Source organism: Torulaspora delbrueckii, chromosome 3 (assembly GCF_000243375.1).
Source record: "Torulaspora delbrueckii CBS 1146 chromosome 3, complete genome".
Classification (NCBI taxonomy): Eukaryota; Fungi; Ascomycota; class Saccharomycetes; order Saccharomycetales; family Saccharomycetaceae; genus Torulaspora; species Torulaspora delbrueckii.
This window is the reverse complement of record NC_016503.1, coordinates 75162-94105: the sequence shown is the minus strand read 5'-3', so window position 1 is coordinate 94105 and position 18944 is coordinate 75162. Positions and strand designations below refer to the sequence as shown.

Here is an 18944-nt window from a genome sequence, read left to right as displayed (position 1 = left end):
AAGTGATAGACGCTGCAATCATTGAAATATTCTCGAAACTGTATACAGTATTTACACTCTTCAGTCAAAAATTTGTTGGGGTCAATTGATTTATATTCTCACTGAGGATCAATTTCAGCCATGCCTACCGTTTCTGTGAATAAAAAACAGCTGTTTGAGCTCCTGGGGAAAGAATATACGAATGAAGAATTTGATGAATTGTGTTTCCAATTTGGGATTGAATTGGATGAGGATACCACTGAAGAAGCTTTGAAAAATAATGAAGAACCAGAACTGAAGATTGATATTGGTGCCAACCGTTACGATTTGTTGTGTATTGAAGGTATTGCTCAATCATTGAACGAATATTTGGGCAGATCCCAGACACCAAACTACAAATTATTAGAGCCTACCACTAAATTGACTATTGAAGCATCTACTGAACAGATTAGGCCTTATGCTGCAGCTGCCATTTTAAGAAATATCACGTTCACGGAGAAATCTTATGCATCTTTCATCGCATTACAGGACAAATTGCACTCTAACCTGTGTAGAAACAGAACGTTGGTTGCCATGGGTACCCATGATTACGATACTATTCAAGGACCATTCCGTTACCAAGCTTTACCACCAAAGGATATCAAATTCGTGCCCTTGAACCAAACTAAGGAATTTGATGCCGCAGAGCTAATTGAATTTTACAAGCAACCAGAACAAAAAAACAACTTAGGTCGTTTCGTTCACATCATTGAAGATTCTCCTGTTTTCCCTGTCATCAAAGATGCTAATGACGTCGTTTGTTCCTTGCCACCTTTGATCAATTCCGAGCACAGTAAGATATCTTTGGACACTCGTAACGTTTTCATCGAAATCACCGCTACTGATGTCACCAAGGCTGAAATTGTTCTTGATCAACTATTAGCAATGTTCAGTCGTTATTGTGATGAAGAATTTACCATGGAACCTGTTGAGATCGTCTCCGACCACAATGGTCAAAGTAGAACAACTCCAAATTTGAAGCAAAGACAAATGGAAGTGTCCGTTGACTATATCAACTCTGCTTTGGGTCTCGAGCAATCCCCCGAGGAAATTGCCCAATGCTTGAAGAAGATGTCTTTGCATGCCAAGCCATCCGCTTCCGACTCAAAGACTTTGGAAGTCAGCATTCCAATCACAAGACCAGATATCTTGCATCCTTGTGATATAATGGAAGATGCCGCAGTTGGTTACGGCTTCGACAACCTACCAAGAGGGGGTAAACTTTCAAATGCCAACTTCATCGCTTCTGCATTGCCAATCAACAAAATTTCTGATATTTTCAGAGTTGCCTCTTCACAGGCTACATGGTTGGAAGTCTTGCCTTTGACTTTGTGCTCTCACGATGAGAACTTCAAGTTCTTGAGATTAGAAGATGACGGAAAACAAGTCGTCAAGCTAGCCAATCCAAAGACTTTAGAATACCAAGTTGTAAGAACAAGTCTGTTGCCTGGTATACTAAAGACTGTCAAGGAGAACAGAAAGCACTCTCTACCAATCAAGGTCTTTGAGACCGGTGACGTGGTTTTCAAGAACGAAAAACTCGAAAGAAAAGCTTACAACGAACGTCATTGGGGTGCCATCTATGCTGGTAAGACCTCTGGTTTTGAAATCATCCAGGGTTTGCTGGGCAAGGTCATGCAAACTTTCAGAACCGAATGGCTTCCAGATTACGGCTCCAAATCGTCATCTAGAGGGTATTGGATAGAAGAAGATAGCTCTGTAGCTACTTTCTTCCCGGGAAGAGGTGCTAAGATTATGTTTAGGTCACAAGAAGGAGAAGAACCAAAGAAAATCGGTCATCTCGGTGTCTTGCATCCTGAAGTGATGAACAACTTCGACATTCCATATGCTGCTTCCTACGTTGAATTGAATGCAGAAGTCTTTTTGTAAATTAAGTAATATTTGATAAACGAATCTATGTATCTCGGCTTTCCTCAGTTTTGTAATTCTAGTGATAATCATTACACTAAATGCTCATATAATTTTACACAATCGGCTATTCAGAAGTCATCTGAAAATGAAAAGGTTAAATCCTTTTTTTGCTTGCCAAAGTCGTCATCCTCAAGAATGATTGGTCTACCAGCACTCAAAAGCTGGAAGTTGTTAGGGCTTTGAGGAGTGGTGAGAGGTGTCTTCGGCGGTGACACTTCTTTTTGGACATTGGTATCGGCTCCAAGAGTTGTTTTTTTGGCATCCACGTTATCAGCAACAGCACTTGCTCGCTCTTGTTGCAGCTGCTCCTCGCGTATTGCCGCTTTGATCTTTTGAAGTTCGCGCATTAATGCTCCATTATCGACTAGAGCATTGTCCTTTTTCTTGGGCTTGACCTCTTCAGTATGTAACACATCCGGCGCATCCGGCACTTCAACCTGTGTTCCTTCTTCCACTGCATCCTCAACCATTGTACGCCATTTCGATTTCTTGGGTTTCAACCACTTCGGCATCCAACCACTGTGGTGCTTCTTTTCTTGCAACTTTTTTTGAGCTGCGTCTACATCTTGAACCATTTGCCTCTTGCGGTGTAACTGCTCTGGATCTACAGTTTCCTCTATTTCCACGAATTCTTCGCTAACGACTTCTACGCCTAATCTCTTAAGCAATTTAGGCATGTTCTTACGGTATGCCAGATGACCGTCGACAATATCGGTGCAGTCATAATTCTCGATGCTCTCTATGCCTTCAATGGGTGCGATCCCCATGACCTTGTTAAAACCTCCAGCAGCGGCTCGGAATAAATATGCGAGCATCCAATCTCTTCCTGAGAATGCATTGACGAATCTTCCACTAACAGCAGACCGTGCCATTATCAAATGCTCTTTCTTCTTGACCACAGGTGTACCAAATATGTACACATTTTCGACCAAGCCTAGGGCTTTCTTACGACTTAACTCAACAAGGCACGAGAAAATAACTCTGGAGCCCAAGGAGAAGCCCATCAGTGTGATAGGCCTTTGGCCCAAATTCCTGGACATTAATGTGTCAGCCAAGATGAGCCCTGCTGCCCATGCCCTATCCAATGACACACTCCATGGATTATCTAGAATATAACCAAGTTTCGATAACCCCATTGGCCATTGAATAGCCGATATGAATGCAGTTAGGATCGTGGCACCTAAGATCTGTTGAAGCGCTTGAGTAAAGATCTCATTAGCCACAATACCAATGGTCTGACCGATGGATTTCAGCATTTCTGGTTCCCAATGCAAAGCATATAGATCTCCCTCTACAGGGTCCACTGTAGAGTATGGTAAACGGACATCATCCTCGTTACCGATCATCCAACCAGAAACACTAATTATTAGATTGACTCGCCTGTTATTATGCAAAGGACGAAACTCAAACGTTCGGACGCTCCCCATTCTTCGCCCCATACCTTTGGCACCAATATTTCCACCAATAGCAGTACTTGCGACCGCTACTACGGCTGTTCCTCCCGCACCAGTCAGGAAGCCCGTAGCTCCACCTATTCCTATTGTTGATAAACCTGCAGCTATACCGGCACCAATTACAGGTGCCAACAATCCACCACTCAGACCTAGAATTAAAGAACCGCCTACCATTGCGAGTCCCACGTAACACAGCTTCTTTCTCTTTCTCTTTTTCCGTCTACTTTTCATGTGATCTATCTCGTTCCATTCTTGATTCTCAGTCGATTGCTCCATGTCGAGAGAATCTGTGACTCTTCTTTCAAACTCACAAATTTCTAAGTTTTCAATATTGAGAACTTTGGCAAACCGCATTAGAAGAGTTCTTGATCGTGCATCATACACTGCATCATGCAGTAGTACTAGGAATAAATCACAGATTATAGTCCACGCTACGTCGATTTTTATTTGACCTTGTTCCTTTAAATTCTCTGGAGCAATAACCTGCTTTGGAGCCTTACTAGTCTCTTCTTCCTCAGTAGTAAGATCGATGCTGCTCCTATCCTTTGAAGTGTGACTTCCTACAGATTCAGCCTCCGCGTCCTTTGAGTCTTCTTTTCCACTTTCCAGGCTCTGCTTACTCTCGTTTACTCCCTCGAATGGATTCTCAATGTCCTGTGTTGTCTTCAAACATTTGCACAAATCTTCCAAGTGTACACCATGCATTGACAGTTTCTCAATCATCTGCACTTCCTCTGGAGACAATTGCAAATGGTCATAAAGACTGTTCAACACATGCGTCTTCCAATTCGCTGAGTCCTTTTGAGCAAAATTAAGTCTCTGTGCAAGCTTCTTGTGAGATTTTATATCAACGCAAAGACATGTAGTGGCGAGCTCTGTACACATCTGATTAGCCAACACGTTTACGGCAGCCACGTATGCAAACTTCTCCATTTCGTCTAATAAATTCTTGGTGACATTGAGTTGATTATCCGCATTTAAATCATTCATAGGCTCTACACCTTCTTCATACTCATCGTAAGAATCTTGATGCAACTCAGTATCAGAAGGTGTTTGTGGTTCTGTTAGGCCTGTCGTTGATGAATTCGAACCATTCAAACGTTTCAATCTCTTGTGATCGAACAAAAAATCTGTCTTTCTATTCGACCTACTCGTCCTCTGAGCCTGCTCTTCCGCGGCAATCTTTGTATAACCAAAAGTAACACTCCTTGCAGTTCCATTACTGCCTGCAGTACCACTTAAAGCTTCCTTTGATGCTGTTTGGGCTGCCTGCGCCTGATAAGTTTTCAATTCGAGCTCTCCCTTATCGTTATAAACATTGAAAGAAGCAATAGCTTCCATGTTCCTCCAACTATCCTCATCAGAGTCTGAATCCACATCAGAAACCACTTCTTCGGGCAATTTCATACCTTCTGAAGCTTCCTTCGTTTCCTCTGGCCCATCCATAGCTTCTGGAGCTGGATCTACCTTATCACACTCATTCACGTTTTTATCTTTGGCTTTATTCTGCACATGTTTTGCCGACAACTTCAATCCCTTCAATGCAATCCCCAAATCTTCGTCTGAATCGGACATTCACCTACACACCTATCAAGACCCGTCAACCTGAACCAACTAGGGACTTCAAAAGAGCCTCCAAATAACCTGTAGTAACCAATGTACGATTAACGGCTTCGTTAGTCGATGATCAGCCATCTTATTAAAGGACTAGAAACTTGAGTGACTGTTTTGCTAGCATTAGTACACCATCAGGAACATCCACTCATTTTCACTTTTTAAAATTTCTGAGAATAAATTTGAAAAATTTGAAATATATCAGCCACGCAAACCGAAATTTTGACGCGCTGAGCAGAGTAATACCAGTTATTCTATATTATTTCAAATATTTTAAACCTATTCAGCAAATAATATATTCTGCTTCCCTTTACAAAATCGACAAATCAAGTAAGAACAATGGCTCCAAACGTATGTGGTTAGCCGTGGCTACAATTACCAATTTTCAATTGGAAAAAATTAAAACTCACGGTTACATGGATCTTTTACTGTTGCTAACAGGAGCTTCTGGGGATGAATTTGTACTCATCGGGTGTCATTACGACATTTGGGATTGCTATTCTGTATTTTAAAAATTCACTACGAAGTGATTGTTAATAGCAGTAGGCAAAATTGTGACTAGCTGGTGTGTTCGAATACTAACATTATTTTTAATTTAGACTTCCAGAAAGCAAAAGATCACCAAGACTTTCACCGTCGATGTCTCTTCTCCAGTTGAGAACGGTGTCTTTGACCCAGCTTCTTACGCTAAGTACTTGATCGATCACATCAAGGTCGATGGTGCCATTGGTAACTTGGGTAACGATGTTACCGTTGAAGAGAATGGTAACGTTGTCACCATTGTCTCCACCACCAAGTTCTCTGGTAAGTACCTAAAGTACCTAACCAAGAAGTACTTGAAGAAGAACCAATTGAGAGACTGGATCAGATTCGTCTCCTCCAAGACTAACCAATACAAATTGGCCTTCTACCAAGTCACTCCAGAGGACGAAGAGGATGAGGAATAAATTGATTAGTATGCTATTTTTAACTGTAATTTTACTCTAAACCTTTCATCATCATCATCATCATCATTTCTAAAGCTTGTAACGTTGTATATTAATAATTTCGGGAATATTTTCAATTTATCTTGTCTGGCTTTAACTCATCGGGAAGATGGGTTCAGAAGAGAAATCAGAACAGTTGAAAATTTACCATGAAATTACCTTACCTCCACAAGAGATAGTTGATTTGTTTAAAGTTACGTTCGACAATGAACTGTATGGTGCAGAAGGGATCGATGAGTTGCAATCGCAGATTCAGAAAGTGAAATCCGATCTTTACAACAGAGACTATATAGCTGCCTTCGGCAACGATGCTAAAAGAACGGCTTATTGTTGCAGATGGTCTCCATCTCGTGCAACAGCCTATGCTTCATTATTTGCCCATTTACAAGAGTGTGCCCAAGTCATAAGATGCAAGGAATCTGATCAAAACGTGCTGTGTATTGGAGGAGGAGCTGGAGGTGAATTGGTCGCACTGGCAAGTTTATTCACACCAACCAGAGAGTTTATCACCAAGTATTCCACTTCTAAACAGCCAACGACAACGAAAAATTCGCTGAATGTTCATCTAGTAGACATAAGCGATTGGTCCGCTGTGGTCAACAGGTTACAAAGTACGATTTCAGGCAAATGGCTCTACGCAGATGAATCAAAATATTTCAAAGTTCATTCCAGTAATCGTGATATCCTCACCATGAGCGAAGACGACTTGTCGCTCTCCAACCTAGATCTTATCACACTTTTATTCACCACCAATGAGCTTTTTTCAGAGAACAAGCAGCAAAGCATAAGACTCCTACAAAAATTCAACCAATTCTGTAAAAAGGGATGCCTCTTACTGATAGCAGAGAGTGCAGGAAGTTATTCTCATATAACGGTCGGTACCAAGAAGTTTCCGATCCAATTCTTGATTGATACCGTTTTAATGGGTAAAAGAGGACAGGATGAATCTGGAGCCTGGCAATTGGTTAACCAAAGCGATAGCACTTGGTACAGATGCGATCCTAGGTTAGACTACCCTATGAAGGTGGAAAACACTAGGATATTTTATAGGCTTTATAGAAAGATCTGAAAAATCGGTTTTATTACCCTGTTAAGAGCGAGCGATTGATCATTAAAGTTGCCTGGAAACAATCAAGAAACACCATAAATTAGCGCCAAGAGAGTCTTACGAAGCTTGATTCCCTTTCATTTGACAATTGTTAGATCGACTAGATAGTTCTGTGATTCAGTGGATTAGAAAATGTCGTTCTTTAACTTTAAGTATGTTTGCAGTTCACGCGTTGATCTTACTACATGGCACATCGAATACTAACAAGATTCATCAACAATTTCTTAATAGAGGATTTGGTAGAAATTCAAAGAAGAATAAGATCCAACAGCATGCCCTGGGGAGTTCTCCCGCTCCGCCTGTAAACAACGTTTACTCCAGCTCTCATAATAGTGGATCAAAACTGTCTTTAACGAAAAATCAGTCGCCTTCGAGATATTCCCAGGCAAGTTTCCCATCACTTCAACAACAGCATACCCAGCAATCTAGTTCAGCAACTGAACAGTCTCCGGAGAGAAACGATTCTCAGCAAATTATGTTCTTAAGCGAACCGTTCGTAAGGACGGCGTTGGTCAAAGGCTCCTTTAAGACAATTGTTCAACTACCCAAGTATGTGGATATTGGGGAATGGGTAGCCCTTAACGTCTTTGAATTTTTCACGAACTTAAACCAGTTTTACGGGGTGATAGCTGAGTATGTGACTCCCGACGCATATCCAACTATGAACGCGGGACCTCACACTGATTATTTGTGGTTAGATGCAAATAGCAGACAGGTTTCTCTGCCGGCTAGTCAATATATTGACCTAGCACTGACGTGGATCAATAATAAAGTCAATGACAAAAATCTGTTCCCAACAAAAAATGGCATACCGTTTCCTCAAGTCTTCTTTAAAGATGTTCAAAGGATAATGGTTCAAATGTTCAGAATATTCGCACATACATACCATCATCATTTTGACAAGATTGTTCATCTATCGCTGGAAGCCCACTGGAACTCGTTCTTTGCACATTTCGTAAGTTTCTCGAAAGAGTTTAACGTCATAGAGAGGAAAGAAATGTATCCTTTACTACCGTTGATCGAAAGTTTAGAAGCTCAGGGAAAGATAATTTAGATCAAATACTAAATAACCATGCATAAAGATAAGTTTTGAAACTTACGTTTAAATTCCGAATCCGTCCTTGATCTAATATACACTCCTATTTACAAGTCAAAATGCCATTAATTCGTTTATACAAGTAACGCTGTTCTAAGAGAAAAAGTATTTACTGTTTCTCAAATCTTGAACGTCAAAATTCCCCTTGGGAGGAATTTGTGGTAGTCTCATTGGTACCAAGATCATTAATGTGGTGGTGCCAGTCTTCTTGACTTCCAATTCTTCTAGGTTGTCTATCAATTCAGTCACGGAGACTGTGGTTTCCATGTTTCTACCGATCTCTTGTTCTTCGGGATCCTCAGATTCCAGTAACTGAGTCCTCCTCTTTTCCATGTAAATCTCATCTGCGAGAGTTGCTGGCTTGCCTAGCTTAACGGATAAGTTTGATCTTATTGCGATAATCTTTTTTGCCAGTTCGGATTGCTTATCAATCTTGGCGATTTGAACATAATTTTTGTAACGTTCATCGAATTCATTCTTCAATCTTTCTATCAGATCAACCTCGTGAAGCTTGATGAATTGTTCTCTCAAACATGAATTCATTTGGTCAACGTCACAAGCGTGAGTCCAGTAGGAATCGTGGACAGATGCAAAGTCTAGACCTTCTTCTCCGCAAGCCGCTGCAGACAACAGCATGTGAGAAGCGTCCAAGGAATGGATGAAGTTTGGTGGGAAACCAGCCTTCTGCCTTCTAGCGTTTACTGGATTCACAGAGAAGGGGTCGCTGATGAAGACTGTTTGAAGATTAGTTGTCACTTGTTTCTTACTAGCTTCCCGATAAGGCTGTACGATTGGAAGCCCCAATGGAGTTGTCCAAATAACAGATGACATGAAATCAGGTTTGTTACCATTTTTGAAAGATTTTTCATCCACATCTAATCTGATCGATTTTGATATTCTCTTCGCACACTCACCTAGCCAATCCTGGATCAAATGTGCACCATGGAACAACTCACGGACTGCAGCAAACACATGTTTAGTTAAGTACTTCGAAAGCTCTAATGAGTATGTCCGATCATCAAAAATGTGTGAAAGTTGCTTTTCGATTTGGAATGTTGCACCAACATAAGTAACACCGTAGACATTCGTCATAACGGTTTGCTTGACAACCTTTCTAGTAATTTTATCTTTCAAAGTTTCGGCTTGTTCGTCGCCTTTAGCAGCAGCTGCTTCCAGTCTTGCTTGAACTAATTTTGCGACATGCGCGTAAACGTCCTGTGGTCTGTCGTTGGGGACCAAATTGACTTGAGTGGCACCTTCGATGTCACCACCAAGAGCAGCATAATGTTGTAAACCATTGCACGTACCATCCTGATGAACGGGCTGATGGGAGATAAAATCTTCGGGATTGGGCAACTTATAAGCTTCATTTATTTCGATGCAGGTTGCCAGTGCTTGCCATGGTTTATCGGCTTTCATCCACCATCCATCACCAGCTAGAGGGTCCTCAGCGCTGCGTTTGACATCCTTTAGATGGGCCTCCGCATACGCAATACGATCTGCTAAAGGTGCTTTGTCAAAACCGAATAAGTTGGACAGATGTACTTTTAGCCACTTTAAGCCTCTTGGTCCCAACCTTTTTCCCTTCCAAAAGATTAGTAATCCTCTGCTCATATCGTTACCTAAATGATTGAAATGAGGAGACAATGGGTATGCACGCCCACGGAAGTCTAAATTATGTGGGAAATAAAATTTCTCGCCCAAGAACGCTCTAGCAATTTCCAACTTGTAATTGGAGTCACATCTGACTGATCTGTTACTGGAGAACTTGTTAGCTATCTCTTTATTCTTGAGTTTCCATTCTCTGTGTACAGATGGATCGGACTCTCTAGGTGGAGCAGGTAGGAGATCCAGTTTCTCCTGAATTCCTGGAATTTCCAAGAAATCCTTCCCACTATTCCAAACTTCAGACATGACGTCAAATACCCTCCTGTTAACAGTCCATGCTGTTTCCCCCAGAACGTTCAAACCTTGATAAACTGTATCAATGGCACCGGCATTTGAAACAGCCTTCAAATACGCCATCTGTTCTGGAGAGTCCTTCGATCTAATCAAAGATGATTGAGTATAGTAATAGCCTCCCGAGTTCCAGCTCTTCCATGGTCTTGGTTTAACCAACATAGGTAATAGTTGGGGCTGTACTGAAGCGACTAATCTTTCTCCATTTAATTGATGAATTAGAGATCTATGAATCTTAAGCACACCCAACTTAGACCCGTTGTGATATTGATAACCGTGAGAAAAGGCAGGTGCTTCACCATGCACCTTTTGCTTTGTGACAGGGTCTATCCCTTCAAGATCAACTTTTGCAACATGAATTAGCATGGAGATCATTATGGATCCAATCTTGGCTCGAGCAGCCTGCGGCCAAACCACTTTTGATTCTTCAATTTTAATTGATCTGAAACTATTCTTTGCCCTTTGGACATATTTCTTGAACTCGTGCGATTTTCTGTTGACGTCTTTGAAAATTTGAAGCTCACTCTTCAACAACTGTTCAGAGCGAAATTCCATTTCTATAGCCTTACCTACTGCGATAACTGCTCTAGCCGTCCTCATACCCTCGATGACACCGCCAGTTGAGTTGAGTTTCAGTAATTCCAGTATAGTGATTACACACATCTTTTCTGGGTCAACTAATGACAGGTAAGCGCCATAGTCTTGTCTTGTCTTATTTTGCTTGATCTCCCCTGAGCTGAGACGTCTTGACGGAGGTTTTCCTGACATTACTTCGGAACAAAACTTTACTTCTTCCTTGAGTAGTGGCAACATTGCATTATACCATTTCCATAGTTTGACATTCAATCGTTTTTCTATGGAAATGTCACCTCTTGCTCTAGCTTCTTCGAAATCATGCTTCCAACGCTCCTTTGCAGCATCTGTGGCACGGCTTTCTAAAGCTCTCTGTCTTTCCTGATTGAATTGATCTAGGCTCTTCTCAAATTCTGACCTCTCTGCATCACTCTTGAGCGAGCGGTACACTTCGAAAAAATCTATGCTCTTCTTCTGATCCAAATTCAGCAGATTCTCGTCTGCTTTAAAATGAAACTGTGCAATATTTTGTCTCTGCTGTTCGTTTAAGTTAAGCCCCAGCAACGTATGCCGCACTACTCTCATCCCGAGGGTATCCACAGCAGTCAACTTAGCCGCATCCTTTTCCAAAGGTTTGACGGTCTCGTCTAAGCTCAGCCATGACTCACTATTCGTACTTTCAAGCGCACTGCGAGGCTTGATTGACTCAGCAAGCTGGCTTTCGGTGGATGCAGAAGTGGGCTCCTGTTCTGTGGAAATGCTATGATCTGATTCGACAACCAACTCTGTATCTGTAGCGCCCTGGGTAACTTCTTTTTCCACTAGCGACCTCACTGTCTCTGGGACCTCATATACTTTTATCACATCAAATTCCTCTAAAAGTGCTTTATAGTCGCTCACAGTCAAAATATCAACATGGGACATAATGCTTTTAACACCTTTCATGTTCATCCTCAAGTAAGTGTGGATGCTATTTCCAACCGTATCACTGCTCTCACCGGACCGCAGGGCATTGTGGATCATAATAGCTAGCGTCTTGTCATCGTACTCACAAGCAGGGAACTTCTCCTGTAAATCGGTCGATAGTTTTCGATCGAGGTCTGCGATCGAGTGTGCAAATCCGTTTTGTACATAGCTTGCCAAATACATGTTATAGTCATCGATGAAATAAGGTCTATGCGAGCTAACCATATAGAGCGATTGCAAGATCGCAAAAGCTCTATTCATATATTTGGAATACAGGCAAGCTTCCAGTAAAGACCACAATTGCATAACGTCTCGGGACTGAGTCATACTCTTGACAGCGGATGCATGTGACATATCATAAGGATCAAATCCCGGTGACATGCTCACTTGCGAAGATTTCAGAAAGCCAAGTCCTCCGTTGACCCCGGCAAGTGCCTGGTTAGAGGCTAATGAGGTATGTAGCTCTGTGGCGGGCTTCAAGAGCTTGGAGCCCTTAGATGAGATAAACCGTCTTTGAATCGCTGCTACTCTGCATGTAGATCGCGTAAATGGTCGCAACATCCTGGAAAACACACAGTATAGGGAATCCAGCCACTAAAATGTCACCAAATGTATAAACAGGACTTATTCAGGGCAATAACCTTGTTTTAAATACACCTGATTAGGGCGATGAGAAGCATTTTTTTTCAAATTTCAGCTAGAATAACTAAAATTTTTCAACTCCGTACTGGATGAGTCTGCAACTAAGTAATTAACCATTTCTAGATATCTCCAGATCTATCTGATAAAACTGGGGCTTAATATCTCGAGGAATTAATAAGGCTGTGTTACTCGTAATGGATCGATGAAATTATCTGAGACCTTTTACCAAAATACCAACGTAACAGCAGTTGCCCGTAGTCTGCTGGGCAAATATTTATTCACCCGTATAAATGGTCAGCTTACAGGTGGGTATATTGTAGAAACAGAGGCCTATAATGGCATCATCGATAAAGCTTCACATGCTTATGGCAACCGCTTAACCCCGCGTACGAAGATAATGTTTGAAGATGGTGGTGTTGCATATGTGTATCTTTGTTACGGTATACACGAAATGCTGAACGTGGTAACTTCTGTTAGCGGCCAACCTCATGCAGTGCTCATCAGGGCTGTAAACCCAACTGAAGGTATCGATATAATGATGACTCGGCGCAATATGGCTGTAATTAAGCCTACCATCACAGCAGGACCTGGCTCTGTTTGTAAGGCACTGGGGATCTCGCGTAAGATAAACGGCATCAGCTTGCAAAGCAATGTATTATGGATTGAAGACCAAGGCTTGAATATTCCCGATGATCAAGTGGCTGTTGTTCCGCGTATAGGTATTGCTTATGCTGGCGAAGACGCTTCGCTGCCATACAGGTTTTATGTGAAAGATAATGTCTACGTGAGCAAGCGTGTAACCAAGCGTGTAACCAAGCGTGTAACCAAGCGGATAAAGGAAATTGGAGATACTATTGGCACCTGAAATGTGAGCTCCAAATATGATGTCTTATTCGAGCTTGAACTAAGTGAAAATTTCATGTACAACTCGCAACAGAGGCCAGTATGTTTTATGCCAACTCATCTTTTCCCACCTAGGTGTTGATTACATACTGCCGAGCGCGCAACAGATGCTGGACATCAAAGAGAGTATAAAACTGGATAGTTTCTCAGAGTTTTCGTTCCTCATATCAACTAAGCCATTCGGTTTGCTGAATAGATAGTTCACAGATAGCAATGGAGACAGGATTGTTGGAACGCCCTGTACTGGCTGCACGAATAGATTCCGCAGATAGCTCAGGACATGCATAAGTATTCTTCTTTGTTCTTATGAAACATCATACTCAAGTACTGGCAGGTCTTTTACTGAAAAAATGATGGACTCACCGTGATGGACCCTGGACCCTTCATGCATTAGTGCATTGTAAGTCCCTTGTGGATTGGGTTTCTACACACATAAAATAGTCGATATATGTCGATAATAGGTGGTTTGGAGGTATCATTTAATTGTATATAAGCCAGTAGGTAATTCAGTGTGAGCACTATTCAAAATTCTCAGCGATTGGTTGGTCCTCGGTAGCGTAATCGATGTTTTCGTCATCTTCGACCGTTGCTTCTTGGTATTGTTGATATTCGCTAACCAAGTCGTTCATGTTAGACTCTGCTTCAGAAAACTCCATTTCGTCCATACCTTCACTCGTGTACCAATGCAAGAAGGCTTTTCTTTTGAACATGGCGCTAAATTGATCACCAACCCTCTTGAATAGCTCTTGGATCGATGTAGAGTTACCGATAAACGTGGCAGACATGTCTAGACCCTTTGGTGGCACAGAACATAGTGCTGTTTGCACATTATTTGGAATCCATTCTACAAAATACGAAGAGTTTCTTGTCTGAACCTTGTGCATTTCATCTTCGACTTCCTTCACAGAGACTTTACCTCTAAAGAAAGCAGCAACAGTCAAATATCTACCGTTTCTTGGATCGGAGGCAGCCATCATATTCTTGGCGTCAAACATCTGTTGAGTCAATTCTGGAACGGTTAACGAACGGAAAGATTGTGAACCGATCGCAGTCAAAGGTGCATAACCAACCATAAAGAAATGTAATCTTGGGAAAGGAACCAAATTAACAGCAAGCTTCCTCAGATCAGAGTTCAATTGACCAGGATAACGCAACGATGTCGTAACACCAGACATGACACTGGACACCAAATTGTTCAAATCGCTATAACTAGGTTGACTCAATTTCAAAGTTCTCTGACAAATATCGTACAACGCTTCGTTATCGATACAAAAAGTTTCATCCGAATGTTCAACCAGCTGATGCACAGACAGAGTCGCATTATAAGGTTCCACAACAGTGTCAGAAGTCTTTGGTGAAGGAACCACCGAGAAAGTAGCCATCATACGATCTGGGAACTCTTCTCTGATCTTGGAGATCAACAAAGTACCCATACCAGAACCAGTACCACCACCAAGAGAGTGAGTAATCTGGAAACCTTGCAAAGAATCACAACCTTCAGCTTCGCGTCTGATAACATCCATCACAGAATCAACCAACTCTGCACCTTCAGTATAATGACCTTTGGCCCACACATTCCCTGCAGAAGACTGTCCAAAGATATAGTTATCCGGTCTAAACAGATTTCCAATATTAGAGTTTCTTACTGCATCAATAGTGCCCGGTTCCAAATCCACATTCACTGAACGTGGAACCCACTTCCCAGAAGAAGCCTCATTGAAATAAACACCCAAACGCGCCTTCTGAAGATCATCTACACCATGGTAATTCCCGTTGAAGTCTAATCCATGTTCCCCACAGATCGTTTCCCAAAACGCAGCTCCGATCTGGTTACCACATTGACCCGTCGATATGTGAATCTAAAACCACAGTTAGTAACTCGTTTCAGCTCTAAAAAAAATGCCATAAAGTCCAAACATACAATCTCTCTCATCCTACCAGCCCTTGTTAGCCCTCAATCAACAGCTAGTCTTGCTATACAACTGTTTCAAGACCGAATATCATCCTTCAAGAGTATAAACAAATAAAGAGATCTTAGCTTGTTTTTGTGTTTCCGCTTTAAGCCGTCACCAAACACGGCCGTTCACTATAAAGATTTCTTCAAATTTAAGCTTTAAGAGCTACTTTGACCAATTTTTGAACCCTTCAATAGTCGATTTAAGAGTGATTAGGCGATTTAACTGTCCTGTGTGGTTGTGGCCTTCTCTGTGTGTGCTTTGTAGCGTTCGCGCGAAGAATTTTGATCAAATTGGTACTGCTAAGCAGCTAGAAAAGAGAGATAGTGAAGTGTGGTGAAGTTGACCAATGGCTCGTTCGAATGTTCGTCCTAGAGCGCCCTTGCTCACTGTTCTGAGGGCTAGAGTGAGACAGCCCCAATTCTACTGGTTTTTGGGCCATTTTTTGACGTTGTACCATTTTATAAGGTTCCATTTGGCAGTTTATTCGTTTGCCTCTCAGAGATACCATTATACGCGGATTCTATTATATATCTCTGCGACTTATGCCATTGTACTATATCAGTTTTACAAGAGCGGGCAGTTGCAGTTGGGCCAATTGAGACCGCAACTGCGCCGGTTGGATAATTTACAATATTTCTGCATGTTGGCAGTGCTGTACCTGTGCTCTTTGAGTGGTTCGATGGTCAGTGGAGCTCTGTACTCTCCAGTGATATTCTCCTTCTTTCACTGTTTAAACTACTTTAAGGAGAATTTGCTGCCCTTTTTACCGGTTACACCGCTGGTGAGGGCTGTGGTTAACAACAAGATCGCACGATTCATCGGAAACTATAACGAGAGGTTTTTGCAGATGGCCCAGGTCTTTGAGATCATGTGCGGCTGCCGCTCCGGGCTTCTGGGGCTTCCGGTGTCGTTATTCCGTGTACTTGTGCGCTTCAGCGCTCAGAATGCAGCTAGTGTGATAGCGATGTTGACATACGTGTGGTTCTTCAAGCTGCGGTACTTGCAAAGTGAATCAATGAGACTAATCGTAGGTCAGTACGTTGCACGTATTGACTTGTACGTCAACACCAGGCTCTCGCCACAAGTTGCATCGATCTGGCACGCTTATAAACAGTTGGCCACGGCATTTTTCCAAGGTCTCCCAATATGATACCCTTATAGATAGATTAACATTAAGATAAGTAGATGGAGACACACAAATTGTATGGTATAGTTTGAACAGAATCTCATGCAATGACAGCCTACACCAAGATTAAAGTTTTGCTATGTGTGGCGCTACCACCGCGAGATCGATCACACTGTCAAAACATAATCCCAGTTTATGAATGATCTGGAATCCTTTCAGGAATGTCGATTTAGCTTCACTATTTAATGCAGAGTTACGTATATCGATAGGCTTCACAAGCTTTTGGGCCATGAAGTATAGATATGATAAGGAAGCACAGGTATATGTGAAAATAGCTATATGCTTAGTATAACTTTTGGTGGGAGGTTTAGCTGATGAGACTATTTACTGAATAAATGCTTACTCGAGGCAAGATCAACGAACCTTGAGTACTTTGTTTGGGGATCGGTAAGAAATGAATAAATAATCGTCATTCCAAATATCTCCTCGTATGGCTGATTTTCTCTAAAACGAAGCATACGAATACTAGAACTTAGACGTGGGCTGTAACCGTCTGGTCTATCCAATATTTTAAAAGTACGGTGTCTGTAGAGAGATGCTGATGTTAGTGACAACCATATAACATCAGCGACTGGCTACGAAGGTAAGAATATAATTTCACTCACAGCAAGCTGTGCGAAAACCTGTCGTATTGTTAAAGGCCATGCGTAGGCAGTTTTCCCGTGATCATGGATTTACGATTTGAGCTTGCACCTAGCAAAGTTTGATGGCAAGCATAGCGTCAGCCCCATGCCAGAATGCTGAGCCTATAAGCTTTTCCAGGCTGTGCGGGACATGCTGGAAGAAATGTTGGAGAAGTCTAATTCAGAGTAGGCCCGAATGTGAGCCCAACACACTGATTTAATAAGGAGAAAAATCAAGGGCTTCGAGATGATTGGAATAAAGAGATTTCGTAGTTGCAAGCATTTTTATGATTACTTTACTATGCCCGGATCATTATGGCATATCAAGCAGCAAATAAAATGGTAATTGAGCCACTCTTTTCAGATCTTCATGATTGCTTAATGATCAAAAACATTGAGGATGGCATAAAGGCCACTGATTAAACCACAAAAATCACATCAATCTGAACATCATAAGAGCCAGGGAACAAGACTATACCTCGACAGTCTTGATCTATCACATAACGTCTAATCGTCTTGAATTGGTATTATTATCACTCTTGACGAGGATTATCAGGTGTATAAAGATTTCCAATGGTTGAACTCTGCCTCTTTAAAAGCAAGTAACAGGTATTGAAGACCACTTGGGAGCTTTACTGGAGGTCGTAGGAGCATTGAAACTAGTTTGAAATGAACAGCGAGTACGATTATCTGTTCAAGTTATTGTTGATTGGGAATTCCGGTGTAGGTAAATCGTGTTTGCTCTTGCGGTTCTCTGATGACACCTATACGAATGATTACATTTCTACCATCGGTGTTGATTTCAAAATTAAGACTGTAGAACTAGACGGTAAGACTGTGAAGTTGCAAATCTGGGATACCGCAGGACAGGAAAGATTCCGCACTATAACGTCTTCCTATTACAGGGGATCGCACGGGATCATCATCGTGTATGATGTTACTGATCAAGAATCCTTCAACGGGGTTAAGATGTGGTTACAAGAGATTGACCGTTATGCCACTTCTACTGTATTGAAGCTGTTGGTGGGTAACAAGTGCGATTTGGAGGACAAACGTGTTGTGGAATACGATGTGGCTCGTGAATTTGCCGAGGCAAATAAGATGCCCTTCCTCGAGACTAGTGCCTTGGATTCTACCAACGTCGAGCAGGCTTTCTTGACTATGGCCAAGCAGATTAAGGACAGCATGGCGCAACAGCATGCTCGTGACGGTGGATCTAACGCTAAGGATGACCAGGGGAATGTTAACTTGAAGGGTCAAAGTCTAACCAACAACGCCGGTAACGGTTGCTGTTAAACACATACAATTACACATCCTGCTTGCTCATCTTTCGTACTGTAACTTATATACGACTCGTGCTACAACTATCTATATTTGACGTGCGGTCTATCGCCTCTCTTTTCACGCTTTTGTTGTCTCTTTGACCTGGCTTCAGCTTCAGGTTGAGGTGCCTGCTGCTGTTGCTGTTGCTGTTGCTGTTGCTTTTGCATGAATTGGTTTTTGAGCCCGTAGAGCTTCCAACCGGCATATACGGGCACTAGCAGTAGCACATACCATAACTTGTTTGTGCTAAATAAGATCTTGCCAAAATCGCCGAACAACGATAAGTAGACAAGGTCAAAGAGGTATTCGGTGAGTCCGCCTGTTTGAGAAAGATCAGAGCCTTCACGTAGAAGCTTGCCCTTTGAATCGAAATGAGGTCTTCCAGATTTGTCCAGCACGTATATACAGCCGATCATTGGTACATGCAATAGCGCAAATCGTAATAATGCACCGAATCCTTCGCCAAGGTAAAACTGTTTTAAGATTGCGAGAGCCACAATGGGCAATGAGACTTGGTAGAGTCTCGATAGGACTGCCAAATTAGTCTGAGCCTGTTTCTTACCAGCTTTGCCCGCCATCTTGAGCTTTTATCTTGTCGTCATA

The 18944-nt window shown here is 42.0% G+C and overlaps 11 protein-coding genes across 11 annotated transcripts; 7 read left to right on the top strand and 4 right to left on the bottom strand.

The window, feature by feature from the left end:
• Positions 1 to 120: 120 nt before the first annotated feature.
• FRS1 (phenylalanine--tRNA ligase subunit beta) lies at positions 121 to 1908 on the top strand (the record flags this gene model as incomplete). Its single annotated transcript, XM_003680110.1, has 1 exon — positions 121 to 1908. The coding sequence occupies one exon, from the start codon at positions 121 to 123 to the stop codon at positions 1906 to 1908; it is 1788 nt and encodes a 595-aa protein (XP_003680158.1).
• A 110-nt stretch (positions 1909 to 2018) lies between these two features.
• MIL1 (Mil1p) lies at positions 2019 to 4979 on the bottom strand (the record flags this gene model as incomplete). Its single annotated transcript, XM_003680109.1, has 1 exon — positions 2019 to 4979. The coding sequence occupies one exon, from the start codon at positions 4977 to 4979 to the stop codon at positions 2019 to 2021; it is 2961 nt and encodes a 986-aa protein (XP_003680157.1).
• Positions 4980 to 5357: 378 nt separating this feature from the next.
• Positions 5358 to 5965, top strand: TDEL0C00560 (60S ribosomal protein eL22; the record flags this gene model as incomplete). Its single annotated transcript, XM_003680108.1, has 2 exons — positions 5358 to 5369; positions 5618 to 5965. The coding sequence occupies 2 exons, from the start codon at positions 5358 to 5360 to the stop codon at positions 5963 to 5965; spliced, it is 360 nt and encodes a 119-aa protein (XP_003680156.1).
• Positions 5966 to 6113: 148 nt separating this feature from the next.
• BMT6 (25S rRNA (uracil2843-N3)-methyltransferase) lies at positions 6114 to 7073 on the top strand (the record flags this gene model as incomplete). The annotated part of the gene is made up of 1 exon (XM_003680107.1): positions 6114 to 7073. The coding sequence occupies one exon, from the start codon at positions 6114 to 6116 to the stop codon at positions 7071 to 7073; it is 960 nt and encodes a 319-aa protein (XP_003680155.1).
• A 171-nt stretch (positions 7074 to 7244) lies between these two features.
• MOB2 (Mob2p) lies at positions 7245 to 8166 on the top strand (the record flags this gene model as incomplete). The annotated part of the gene is made up of 2 exons (XM_003680106.1): positions 7245 to 7264; positions 7344 to 8166. The coding sequence occupies 2 exons, from the start codon at positions 7245 to 7247 to the stop codon at positions 8164 to 8166; spliced, it is 843 nt and encodes a 280-aa protein (XP_003680154.1).
• A 135-nt stretch (positions 8167 to 8301) lies between these two features.
• On the bottom strand, positions 8302 to 12267 carry RPO41 (DNA-directed RNA polymerase; the record flags this gene model as incomplete). The annotated part of the gene is made up of 1 exon (XM_003680105.1): positions 8302 to 12267. One exon carries the CDS (start codon positions 12265 to 12267, stop codon positions 8302 to 8304), a length of 3966 nt encoding a protein of 1321 aa, XP_003680153.1.
• Positions 12268 to 12550: 283 nt separating this feature from the next.
• TDEL0C00520 (DNA-3-methyladenine glycosylase) lies at positions 12551 to 13213 on the top strand (the record flags this gene model as incomplete). Its single annotated transcript, XM_003680104.1, has 1 exon — positions 12551 to 13213. One exon carries the CDS (start codon positions 12551 to 12553, stop codon positions 13211 to 13213), a length of 663 nt encoding a protein of 220 aa, XP_003680152.1.
• Positions 13214 to 13769: 556 nt separating this feature from the next.
• On the bottom strand, positions 13770 to 15184 carry TUB2 (beta-tubulin; the record flags this gene model as incomplete). Its single annotated transcript, XM_003680103.1, has 2 exons — positions 13770 to 15110; positions 15173 to 15184. 2 exons carry the CDS (start codon positions 15182 to 15184, stop codon positions 13770 to 13772), a joined length of 1353 nt encoding a protein of 450 aa, XP_003680151.1.
• Positions 15185 to 15555: 371 nt separating this feature from the next.
• Positions 15556 to 16359, top strand: PER33 (Per33p; the record flags this gene model as incomplete). The annotated part of the gene is made up of 1 exon (XM_003680102.1): positions 15556 to 16359. One exon carries the CDS (start codon positions 15556 to 15558, stop codon positions 16357 to 16359), a length of 804 nt encoding a protein of 267 aa, XP_003680150.1.
• A 1328-nt stretch (positions 16360 to 17687) lies between these two features.
• Positions 17688 to 18314, top strand: YPT1 (Rab family GTPase YPT1; the record flags this gene model as incomplete). Its single annotated transcript, XM_003680101.1, has 1 exon — positions 17688 to 18314. The coding sequence occupies one exon, from the start codon at positions 17688 to 17690 to the stop codon at positions 18312 to 18314; it is 627 nt and encodes a 208-aa protein (XP_003680149.1).
• A 68-nt stretch (positions 18315 to 18382) lies between these two features.
• SND2 (Snd2p) lies at positions 18383 to 18919 on the bottom strand (the record flags this gene model as incomplete). The annotated part of the gene is made up of 1 exon (XM_003680100.1): positions 18383 to 18919. The coding sequence occupies one exon, from the start codon at positions 18917 to 18919 to the stop codon at positions 18383 to 18385; it is 537 nt and encodes a 178-aa protein (XP_003680148.1).
• Positions 18920 to 18944: the final 25 nt, after the last annotated feature.